Below are 12,214 nucleotides of genomic sequence, written 5' to 3' on the forward strand. Positions count from 1 at the left end.
ATGTCCCTTTAGAGACCTTAAACATTCCCATCTTAGTTTAAACCTGCTTGGTAGGCCACTGTCTGATGTTTGAGTCATTCCAGCTTCTAAGCAGCCTGTGGTTAGCAGAAGTGGAAGGAGTATCATTCTTTTTCCTTATGACCCCCTTTTCCCTAGGGCCCATCTCAATGAGTCATTAGGGTGCTCTTGTACTCAGGAGGCCCTTCCTGCTGTCCTGTACAGACTAGAAAAATAAAAAGGTCTACCAAAAGAGTGAAATGATAGTATCCCTTGACCATACTTAAGCTCATCAAGAAGGGACTCTGAACAGTGGGGACTGAGTGGGCCCCAGGTCCCCTTGCTGGAGTCATGCACACGAGGCCAGGTCTGGACAGCACTAACCACAAGTGTGGTCCATGTAACTGAGACACACCTCTCTCTCTGTTTCTGCCTGTCCTTCCAAGGGGGGACATGCTCACCTCTAATGAGACTGTGATTTTGCTTGGCTCCTCCTGCCACCCCCACCAGGAAGGCCCAGGAAGAGATGATTTCAGAACTCAGGCAACAGAAGTTTTACCTGGAGACGCAAGCTGGGAAATTGGAGGCCCAGAACCGGAAGCTGGAGGAGCAGCTGGAAAAAATAAGCCACCAAGACCACAGTGACAAGAACCGTCTGCTGGAGCTGGAGACCAGGCTAAGGGAGGTAAGAGTGAAGGGTGACCTCCCAAGGATATTTGTTGGAGCACCAGAGACCCCAGCCAGCCAGGTGTCAAGCTCAAATCAATAGCCATCATGGATGGTGGTGAAGAGTGCAGTCGGGACCACAGGGGTCTGGGTTAGAATTCCACCTCCACTTCTTAGGAGTTTGACAGCCTCAGGGCTGCTCCTTTATCAGGTTACGCAAGGATGACGTAAATTGGTGCACCTTCAAATGGGGGCAGAGAGATTCCTCTGTCCTGGGTCATGGAGGATCACCTGACCGTGTCCTTGCTTGGAGTTTAGCACATAGTATGGCTTAGTGACAGAGGTTTCGTGGCAGTGGGAGACTAAATGAGAAATCTGAACTTTAGGTTTGTTTGATGGAAAGTGATTGTTTTCAGAGGGATAAAGTAGCTGGGAAGGATAGCCAGGTTTGGGAAGGGAAATCTCACACATTTAGTTGTGAATATTTTGAGGTTGATTTAAGCTGTGACTTGACATCACCAACTGTGTATTTATTAAATGCCTGCCGTTTGCCAGTTAGTAGCCTGATGGACAGTGGTGACAAGATAGACCCACCCTTGATCTGTGGGGCTGTCAGCCTAGCAGGTTGGCTTAGTAGACACTGGCAGAGACAGAACTGGAACTCAGGAGAGAGGTTGTTCAAAGTGGGACATCCCAACTGGGTGTGATGACAAGGGACTCATATTTGTGATGGAATTCTTCCAAGAGTGTATAATCTCTGTTATGGCAAAGACGTTAAGCAGACCATCTTTAGTTAAGGACTAAACCATGAGGAAATTCTGCCCTTTAAGAATGTCGTCTTTGTTTGTACTGGAGTATTAAGTGAGGCCACTTCTCTGAAGGAGCAGGGTTGGCAGTGTGTGGATCCCTCTCTATTAAGACCACGTGGCCTTTGTGTTGAAATGCAGATTCCTGGGTAGCTTCCTCTCTCAGCTTTTTTAATTGAATTGAGTTGAGCAGTGACGGGCTGAGGAGCAGGGATTTGCATTCTTAACAAGCACCCTGGGTGATGCTTATGCTTCCGGAGTTTGAGGACCATTGTTCTTGGTTGTCCAGAAGCCTTAGGCAGTGGTTTTACTTTTCTTATCCAGGCTATATTTTTACTCTTCAGTAAGTTTAACCACACTTCCCTGTAGCGTCAGCCTTAGCAGTGTGAGTGTAAATAACTCAGATTTCTCCGAGCGTGGGAACATTGGCTAACTGTCTTTTGCTTTCCCTTCCCGTAAGTGTCTCTCTTCTGTGTCTGCCCTACAACTGTTGTTCCACTGGGCGTTAATCTAACCCAGGGAGGGTGTGTTGCTTTATTTTTGAATCTGTATAGCTAGCCCCGCAAAGGGTGGTGTGAGAAATTTAGGACACTTCCAGAGAGGTTCAGGGCTGTATGTACTCTAGGGGAGTCTGGAGTTTAACTTTATTGATTTATTTTTAAAATTTTTATGGGATGATTTTTATAGTTGCTTTACAGTGTTGTTGTATTAGTTTCTGCTGTACAACAGAGTGAGTCAGTTATACACATATCAACTCTTTTGTGTTCTTTTCCCATATGCATCATTACTGAGTATTGAGTAGAGTTCCCTGTGCTTTACAGTAGGCCCTTATTAGTTACCTATTTTACATATAGTAGTGTGTATATGTCAGTCCCAATCTCACAATTTATCCCTCCTCCATTCCCCCTGTCAACCATAACTTTGTTTTCTACATCTGAGTCCGTTTCAGTTCTGTAAATAAGTTCACTTGTACCTTTCTTTTTAGATTCCACATGTAAGTGATATCATACGATACTTGTCTTTCTCTGACTTCACTCAGTATGATAATCTGAAGTCCCTCCATGTTGCTGCAGATGGTGTTATTTCATTCCTTTTTATGGGGGACTCGTACTCCAATGTGTATATGTACCGCATCTTGTTCATCCGTTTCTCTGTCGATGGACGTTTAGCTTGCTTCCATGTCCTGGCTATTGTAAACAGTGCTGCAGTGGGTTGCATGTATCTTTTCAAATTACGGCTTTCTCTGGATATATGCTGAGGAGAGGGATGTGGGATCATATGGTAGCTCTGCTTTTAGTGTTTTAAGGAACTGCCATACTGTTCCCTATGGTGACTGTATCATCAAAATCCTATTGGTTCTCTGGGTTGCATCTCTTGTCTTTCTCCTCTTCATGCCTATGACCTCTGAGACTTGGGTTTTACCTTTCCCAAGGAGCCCTCTCCAACCCCCTGGACCTAGATGGGATGTCTCCTTTGGGTCCCCATGGCCTTTCATGATTAGCTTATTCCCTGCGTACCCCTTGGCCGTCTTCATTAAACAGCAGGCTCTCAAACAGCAGCAGGCATCTCTTATTTGCTTGGTGTCCCATGTCCAGCACAGGGTCTGGTCCTTAGAACGGCTTATCACGTTGGTTATGTCAGCAGATGTGCCAGGGTCTTCCACATCTCCATGCCTTGGATGTCTTGCTTCCTCTGCTTGGAGTTTTCTTTCCCCTCTTATCTGCTTGTTTGGCTCCTGGGATTCTTCAGTACACAGATCCACAATTACTTTCTCTCCCTCTCTGCTGTGTTCCCACATTTCTGCATGTCTGGACCATTGCACTTGATCACAGTGTATGGCAATGGTTGGTTTTTAGTTTTTCTCCCGACCTTGAAGGCAGAGACTGTTTCATCTCTGTATTTCCTTATATATAGAATTTGCCAATTAAGTATTTCTTGAATAGATGAAAGTTTGAGTAGATAGATGAGTAGACGGAGGGAGGAATGATTAGTTCACAATGTGACCTTAATTCAGGTTACCTGATGAGAACAAATCAGAACAAGAATATTTAAAATAAGTAGAATGAAAAAAAATAATCAATAAAATAAAATAAGTAGAATGCAGTCTGTTGTTCCACTTGTAATCCCATTGTAAAGATGTCCTTATTACCGTCAAGGTGTTATTTATGTTTTTTCTTGTTGTTCAGTTGCTAAGTTGTGTCTGACTCTTTGGAACCCCAGCACTCCAGGCTCCTCTGTCCCACACTGTCTCCTGGAGTTTGCTCAAGGAGACGTCCATTTGATTGGTGATGCTATCTAACCATCTCTTCCTCTGTCATTGTCTTCTCCTTTTGCCTTCAGTCTTTCCCAACATCAGGGTCTTTTTCAGTGAGTTGGCTCTTCTCATTAGTTGGCCAAAGTATTGGAGCTTCAGCTTCAACATCAGTCCTTTCAGTGAATATTCCAGGTTGATTTTCTTTAGGGTTGACTGGAATTGATCTCCTTGAAGTCCAAGGAACTTTCAAAAATCTTCTCCAGCACCACAGTTTGAAGGCATTAATTTTTCAGTGCTCAGCCTTCTTTATGGTCCAACTCTCACATCTATATATGACTACTGGAAAAACCATAGCTTTGACTGTACGGACTTTTGTCAGCAAAGTGATGTCTTTGCTTTTTAATATGCCATCTATGTTTGTCATAGTTTTCCTTCCAAGGAGCAAGTGTCTTTTAATTTCATGGCTGCAGTCATCATCCACAGTGATTTTTGGGCCCCCAAAAGAATATCTGTCACTGTTTCCACTTTTTCCCCTTCTATTTGCCATGAAGTGATGGGACTAGATGTCATGATCTTAATTTTCTAATGTTGAGTTTCAAACCAGCTTTTTCACTCTGCTCTTTCACCTTCATCAAGAAGCTTTTTAGTTCCTCTTCACTTTCTGCCTTAAGAGTGGTATCATCTGAGTATCTGAGATTGTTTATATTTCTCCTGGCAGTCTTGATTCCAGCTTGTGAATCATCCAGCCTGGTATTTCTCACGATGCATTCTGCATGTAAGTTAAATAAGCCGGGTGACGATATATAGCCTTATTGTACTCCTTTCCCAATTTTGAACCAATTGTTCCATTGTTCCAGAATTGTCCAGTTCTGTTGATTTATGTTCACTTTTAAATATTTTTCTAATGATAATAATAATTTCCATAGGAGATTCTTACTGTGTGGTTTCTTTTTAGATGCTTTCTCAAGCACTGTAATAAAGGAAAGGAAGGGATGCTCTGTATATATGTTATACATACTCTTACGTGTTCTCACTCCAGTTAATTTTTGAGACTCATCAAAATCAGAACTGTTTTATTCCATTTTTTTTTCCTTCTCAGTTGAGTGCTGAGAATTTGATTCCATGACCAGATTTAAGATGCAGGTTGTGTCTTGGCTTTCTCTTCCGTTAAGGTCAACAAGTCTCTCTGTGTGTGTCTCAGGTCAGTCTAGAACATGAAGAGCAGAAACTGGAGCTCAAACGCCAGCTCACAGAGCTGCAGCTCTCCCTGCAGGAGCGTGAATCCCAGCTGACAGCCCTGCAGGCAGCACGGGCGGCCCTGGAGAGCCAGCTCCGCCAGGCCAAGACGGAGCTGGAAGAGACGACAGCAGAAGCAGAAGAAGAGATCCAGGCGCTTACGGTAGGATGTGTGTGGAGCTGAGGATAGTTGCTCACTTTTAAAAGTGCCAAGAGAGGAAAAAACAAGCCAGAGAAATGCTGAATAGGCAGAAAGTTGACTTATGTAGGCTGCTGCTTTTTTGGCACTGGTATACTAGATCAACTGAGCTTTCCTAAGGATCTTGAAAGGTTCCACCTTTATTTTTGTATTTCCTTCTTTATAAAATCATCGTCACTATATCTTAAATTTCTGTTTAATCAAAGGCTATTTACCTGGGTCTTCTATTTAGTTTTCAATAGTCATTAAAAAAAAATTTATATATTATAGTAGTCTTTCTACCATATTTCTATTTTTGTTTTGATTAACCTCATTTGTATTCCTTTTTTGTTCCCCTTAACCTTTAGATTGTGTTTTGAATCTTATTATGTATTTGGTAGATTCTGGATGGAAACGATTCTAATGAATGAGAAATTGTTTCTGTAAAAGGGACCTGGCTTCTCTGCTCTTTCTGAGAGACTGATTTGCTCACATGAAGAGGGTTCTCAGGAGATAGATCTTTGGTGGTGGGTGGTCCCTGGATCTAGACCTTAGTTCTTTCTGCAAGTCTCAAAATGTACTTTGCTTGGCCATTTCCACAATTGATCTTTCTCATAGAGTCTGACCTTGGCTAACAAGACTGATGAGAATTTTACATATGAAATGCCAACTTCCAAGCTTTGCAGAGGGAAATATATCCATCTAGTTGACCAGGAAACCCTGCGTGGTTAATGTTCACCCTTTTCCCCTTCAGCAAAACCTAGTCATAAATCCCTTTTCTCTTGGAAGGCTGCTTGGTGGATCTGGGCATAGAGAGCTGAATGAGTTTAATGGCTGGTATCAATCAAGTGCATACATTTCTAATGGTAACATATTGTTCTTGCCAAGCGGATGGTCACACTCATGCCTGCTGGTCAGGATACCCTCTTCTGTGGGCAGGGCACAATGCAGCTGATTGGGTTCAGTGCCTTTTTCAATACCTAAGTGAGTATGTTATTCATTCTGATTCATTTTTGGATGCTGTCCCCATCTCTGTCAGTGAGCATCTCTAAAGCATCTTTCAGAGTAGGATTACCTTCTGCAGATGATCATGGACTTTTGTTGCTTATGGTTTACCCTGTTTAAAAGAATGTATGTATGTGTGTGTAAAAAATATATATATACATATAAATATTTTTTATTTTAAGTAATTTTCTTCTTAGACGTTATCTCCCACTGTTGGGTTTGGGGACCAAATTGGGAACATGATCTGAGAGTTCCAGGGTCCTTATGGACCAGTCCAGGATACAGGGGTTTCCAGGATTTGGGGAACGCAGAGTAACTCCTTTGTGGAAGTTGCTTGAGCATAATAGCTTTTCCAGGACTTCAGCCAAGTTCAGATATTGGTTGCAACCTTAGTTTCTGTTGTTTTCTTTATGAAAACACTCATTAAATGATGCCACGTGCCACCAATATTTTGTTTAAAGAAATTAGTTACAGTATCTGTTTATACCCTGCCTTGTTTCAAAAATGGATTGGAAGCAGTTTGGAAAGATACAAAACAGTATAACAGGATAGAATAAGAAAAGTCTGAGAGAAAGGAAATCACAGAAGGAAAAAAAAAGAGGTAAGAATGAAATGAATATATATGGCAAGAAGGCTTATATGCTTTCTGGAGTGGGGTGAATGCAAAAAGAGACAGCCAAAAGCATTTCTTAGCTGCTAAACAAGACACCTAAAATCCAGCCACTATTATATTTAATGCTTTGTATATTAATATGCCACCCTCCCCACCCCCAGCCCCAACCACAAACCACCCTAGCTCTGAAAGGAGGAGACATCAGTCATTTAATCCATACTTGATGAGCCCGTGTGCTTAGCGCTGTGTCTTTAGCTTTTTCTCCCCAGGGGACTGGCCTGTAGTCCCTCAAATCCTATTAGTCAGGAGCAGAGGAGAAGGACACGTTTATCTCTACTCTGTTGGAACTGGGAAGGATCTGGTAGCCGTGCGTCTTACCCTGCCTGTTTGGAAGCAGGAGGGTATGTTTGCATTGCTATTGTTTATTTGTGGGGAGATTAGTCTTTCAGTCCTGCCTTGCTGCCGGTTGGAAAGGGCTGTGTCTAATGGCTGCAGGACGCCTGCACAGCAGCAAGTCACGACTCAATTTAGTCAGATGAGATCACTGCCTGAGAGCATCTTCTTAAAAAAAAAAAGAACTTTCCTAAGTCTGGAAACTGGGGCTGTACAGTTCTCACAGATGAAGATCCCTTGGAAAATTGGGCTTGTTCACAACGATGGCAGGAAAGTGCCTTTGGTCCACGGCTATTTGTAAATGCATCATGCAGGAATCCAAACCCCAAATCGGTTTGCTTCAGTTCAGTCTGAAGGCTATGGGTTTTTTCTCTCCCCTCCACTTGATTATGTCCCATAAACCTGGTTATGGACCACAGGTGGCTGTCGCCTGAACGGCTTTGTTGAATTTGTCCTCAAGTGTATATTTTCTGAGAGAGAAAATGATCACAGATGCAGCACCCTCCCCCTCCCTGTCTCATTGTTCCAGCCCAAGTTCAGACCCAGTGTCAGCATCAATCAAATTCAGTCAGCTGCGTCCAAAGTGATCTTCCAGGTGGTTTGTGTGCTTCACAGCAGGCTGTTTTATCAATAAAAGGGAATAGTCAAATGGGCTATTACTGCTCTAAGAGTTGGCCACTTTCTCACCTGGGAGGGGAGCAATTACCCCCTCTGGCCTCTGTCCCTGGGCCAAGTTAGATGGAACACAGTTAAATGGGAGCTCACCCTTGATGAAGTTTGGCAGAGGGGGCAGCCATCTTCCTAGATTTTATTTTTTTCTCCCACTCACCCTTTCTCTAGACTTCCCTGGTAGCTCAGCTGATAAAGAATCTTCCTGCTATGGAGAAGACCCCCGTTTGATTCCTGGGTTGGGAATATCCCCTGGAGGAGGGCATGACAACCCACTCCAGTATTCTTGCCTGGAGAATTCCATGGACAGAGGAGACTGGCAGGCTACAGTTCCTGGGGTCGCAAAGAGTTGGACATAGCTGAGCAACTTTCACTTTCACCTTTTCCCCACCTTGTCAATTGTGTTTGCATTGAAATTCACTGGCCATTTAAAGCTAAGATTGAGTCAAAGTACAGACCAACAGGAGAGTCAAATTTATACAAAAAGCCATGCTTTTAAGATGCTTCATTGGTTATTGGGGAAAGAGAATTTTTCCACCTGGAACTGAAATGTAAGACTCCATGTAATCCCTTTGTGGGAGAGAATTTGAGTGTGCACACATCGTTGCATGCAGACACATGATGTGATGGGGATGTAACTCTGAATGAGTCCTCGGCAGAGGAGCAGCACGGGCTCTGTGTCCACTGGCATGGCCCAGTGAGCTTGCTTCACGTCTGTCCTCACGCTCTTTTACTGATTTGGCTACATGACTTATGCTGAATAATAGAGACACTCAAGAAAGGGATCCTCCCAACACAGTGTGATGGTGGCATCCCAGGATTATCCTCTTTGATTTCTTAAAATCATTAGTCAATGCATGCTCTTTTTCTCTTTTACATAACTGTCAATCATTGAATTGAATTAGTAAGCCATGGGCATGATAGGCAAGGCAAGATGTGAGCTTGGGTCACTTAAGGTGACAGTCTTTCTTGGTCCCTGCCTTCCCAAAGAACGAGGTGGATGTGTGAAACCCGTTGTAGGATCCTGACCATGGATCCCAGAAGACAGTCAGACCTCTAAACATGAGTTTCCTTTTTCACAGCTCTGTGGGTATTTTCTCTCTTCAAGGCTGCATAATAATTCTCTTTTCTTCATTCCTCTTGTAACTTTCCTTAAAGTTAAAGAAGATATAAGCCCTGCCCAAAGTGAGTACCTCTCTGATTTCCAGGCTGCAGTCTGTCCATTCTCCCTCTTGCCACTCAACCCCTAGATCAGTGGTTCTCAAGTTGGGGTCTGTGGCTCCATGGGGGTCCTCAAGTTCAGATTATTTTCATAATACTAAGCTGTCTTGTGGCATTTTTCATTGTGTTAACATTTGCACCAATGGTACAAAGTCAGTACTTTTATTTTAAAATAAATACTAAAGATATGCTTTAATTTCTAATGTGGTAAATATAAGTATAACTCACATAAATAAAAGCCCTTTGGGGTCCTCAGTAGTTTTTAAGGGTATAAGTCCTTATTCCCTGTAACTCCTAATATCTAATTAACATGGATATTTTATTGAGAGAATTCAAAGCTTGTCTTATGTATTTTATTACCTTCATATATACTATTGTGTGACCTTTTGGTTTTTTATGCATTTTACAACTTATTTCAAAGAAACATAAAACATGTTTCTTGCTATTTTTTTTTTTTGTTTGTTTCTTGCTATTTTTAAACTCAGATCAGTTCGCTGTTTGTTACAGTACTTCCAGCAGTCACAACAGTGTTGGTTCTACATCTTGTGTTTATATTTCAGTCAATAATAAAAAGTCATAAAGATGGTAGTTCCCTATACTATAACCTCAGAGACGATTGCTGTGTCATATTTTGATGTGTCAAGATGATGCAAAGGCCTCATAATGGTAAATTGTAATAGAAATATTAGTGATTGGAATTTCAGACTGCTGTAGAGCAGTTAAACAAGTTTTTAATGGTGCGGTGTTATTTGGAAACTTTGCAGTTAGTCAAAAAGTGGAACAGGAACAGGGCTTCTGTTCCTCAGTCTAGGCTAGAGAGCTTTTTTTTTTTTTAATGATCACTGCTTAGGCTTTGAAGAAGTTAGCTCTACCTTTCTTTAGCTTCCTGTTTCTGTCTTTGAGAGATATTACACCAAATAGTCATTTAGAGTGGAAATTGGCAAGCTACAGCCAGTGGGCTAAATTTAGAATGCTTCCTGTTTTCTGCAAATAAAGTTTTATTAACACACAATCATGCCTATTTGTGTACATATTGTCTGTGGGTGCCTTTGTGCTATGAGAGCAGAGTTGAACAGTTGTGACAAAGACTGAATGGCCTTCAAAACCAAAAGTATTTATTATCTGGTTCTTAAAAGAAAAAAAGTTGTTCACTCCTGTAAACTCCTAGAGTTTAATAACTTAAGGGTGGTATTTCTTCCTCTAGGATACCCACAGATGAGATTCACAAGTAGTACAAATAGCCATGTTTCTACTTTGGATAAATAGTAGTCTTGCCTTTTTAAGTTAATAAATCTTGTATCGTTGCTGGGAAAAAAGCTGAGTTTTGGGGAAAAGTTATAATCTTTTAAATTAGTTGATGAAAAAAATTGTTTGAGAAGCTGATTCTAAGTGATAACTCTTGATTTAAAATGTGTAAGTCTGCAGTTGCTGGTTTTTGTTTTACCGTGTTTCTAATCCTCTTTTATTTATGTAAATTTAAGACTGTCATCTTCTGCCTAAATTTCCTTTAACATTTCTTGTAGTATAGGTTTACAGGTGGCAAATTCCTTTAGCTTTGGTGTGTCTGAAAAGGTCTTTATTTCACCTTCATTTTTAAAATAAGTTTTTATTTATTTTATTTTTGTCTGCACTGGGGCTTTCTCTAGTTGCAGCGAGCTGAGGGCTACTCTCTAATTGCAGTGCATGGGCTTCTCACTGCAGTGGCTTCTTTTGTTGTGGAGCATGGGGTCTGGGGTGCATGGGCTTCAGTAATTGTGGTGCAAGAGCCTAACTGCCTCATGGCATGTGGGATCCTTCAGGACCAGAGATCAAACTTGTGTCCCTTGCATTGACAGGAAGATTCTTAACCACTGAACCACCAAGGAAACCCTCATCTTCATTTTTGACATTTTTGAAAGATATTTTTGCTGGCTATAGAATTCTAGGTTGACAGGTTTTTGTTTTCCTTTCAGTAAAGATGTTGTTCCACTCACTGTCTTTTAGCTTCCTTCCTGCCAAACCTCCCCAACCTCCCTGTGAAAAATCTTTGTTCTCTTACTCACTGTGAAAAATCTTTGTTCTCTTAGTTTCTCATTAAGTAACTTGTCTTTTTTTCTGGTTGGTTTTAGGCTTTTTCTCTTTATTACTGGTTTTAAACAGTTTGATTATGATATGATTTATTCCTTTCATGTTTACTCCATTTATTCCATTCCTTTCATTTATTCATTTCATGCAAGCTTAATTCCTTTCATGTTTCCTGTGCTTAGGGATCATTTAGGCTTTTTCATCCGTGGATTTATTTTTTCATTGACTTTGGAAAATTTGTGGCCATTATTTCTTCAGATATTTTTTTTTTGGTCTCACCTCTGTACTCCTTCAGGGATTCTGAGTATATGTATATCAGGCTCCTTGGAGTTATCTCACAGCTCATTGATGCTGTATTAATTTTTTTAAGTCTTTTTTTTTTTCCTTTATGTATTTTATTTTGAATAGTTTCTGTTGCTCTGTCTACAAAGTTCACTAATCTTTTTTTCTGCAGCATCTAATCTAGTCTTTTGTTGTTATTTAGTTGCTAAGTCATACCTGACTGTTTTGCAACCCCATGGACTGTAAACTGCCAGGCTTCTCTGTCCATGGGATTTCCCAGGCAAGAATACTGGAGCGAGTTGCCATCTCCTTCTCTGAGGGATCTTCCCAATCCAGGGATTGAACCTGCATCTCCTGCATTGGCAGGCTGATTCTTTACCACTGAGCATGTGGAAATCTTAGTTTATGGCAAAATAGAGATACTATAAAGTATATCACAGCTAAATTAGGTGATGAATATTTTGACTTACTTATAGACCTTTTTGTTTTAATTGAAATATAGTTGATTTACAATGTGGTGTTAGTTTCTGGTGTACAACAAAGTGATTCATACTCTTTTCCTTCATGGTTTCTTACAAGATATTATAGTTCCCTGTGCTATACAATAGGACCTTGTTTATTTTATATATAGTGGTTTGTACCTACTAATCAGAAACTCCTAATTTCCCCCCACTTCCCCTTTGGTAACTATAAATTTGTTTTCTATGCCTGTGAGTTTGTTTTTATTCTGTAAAGAAGTTCATTTGTGCCATATTTTAGATTCCATGTAAAGTAATATTATATGATATTTGTCATTTTCTGTCTTCACTTAGTAAGATAATCTCTAGGTT

At 41.0% G+C, this 12,214-nt stretch overlaps 1 protein-coding gene across 11 annotated transcripts in view; it reads left to right on the top strand.

Moving 5' to 3' along the window:
* Positions 1-12,214, top strand: part of CIT (citron rho-interacting serine/threonine kinase) — a 175,299-nt gene that overhangs the window by 117,734 nt on the left and 45,351 nt on the right. For 10 of the 11 annotated variants that reach the window (XM_024977733.2, XM_024977735.2, XM_024977736.2 and 7 more), the window contains 2 exons: positions 508-682; positions 4,925-5,122. In XM_024977733.2, coding sequence (XP_024833501.1) covers positions 508-682; positions 4,925-5,122 — 373 coding nt within the window. The remainder of the gene's footprint in view (positions 1-507; positions 683-4,924; positions 5,123-12,214) is intronic. The other variant, XM_024977738.2, reaches the window with a different exon arrangement.

Source organism: Bos taurus, chromosome 17 (genome assembly GCF_002263795.3).
Source record: "Bos taurus isolate L1 Dominette 01449 registration number 42190680 breed Hereford chromosome 17, ARS-UCD2.0, whole genome shotgun sequence".
Taxonomy (NCBI): Eukaryota; Metazoa; Chordata; class Mammalia; order Artiodactyla; family Bovidae; genus Bos; species Bos taurus.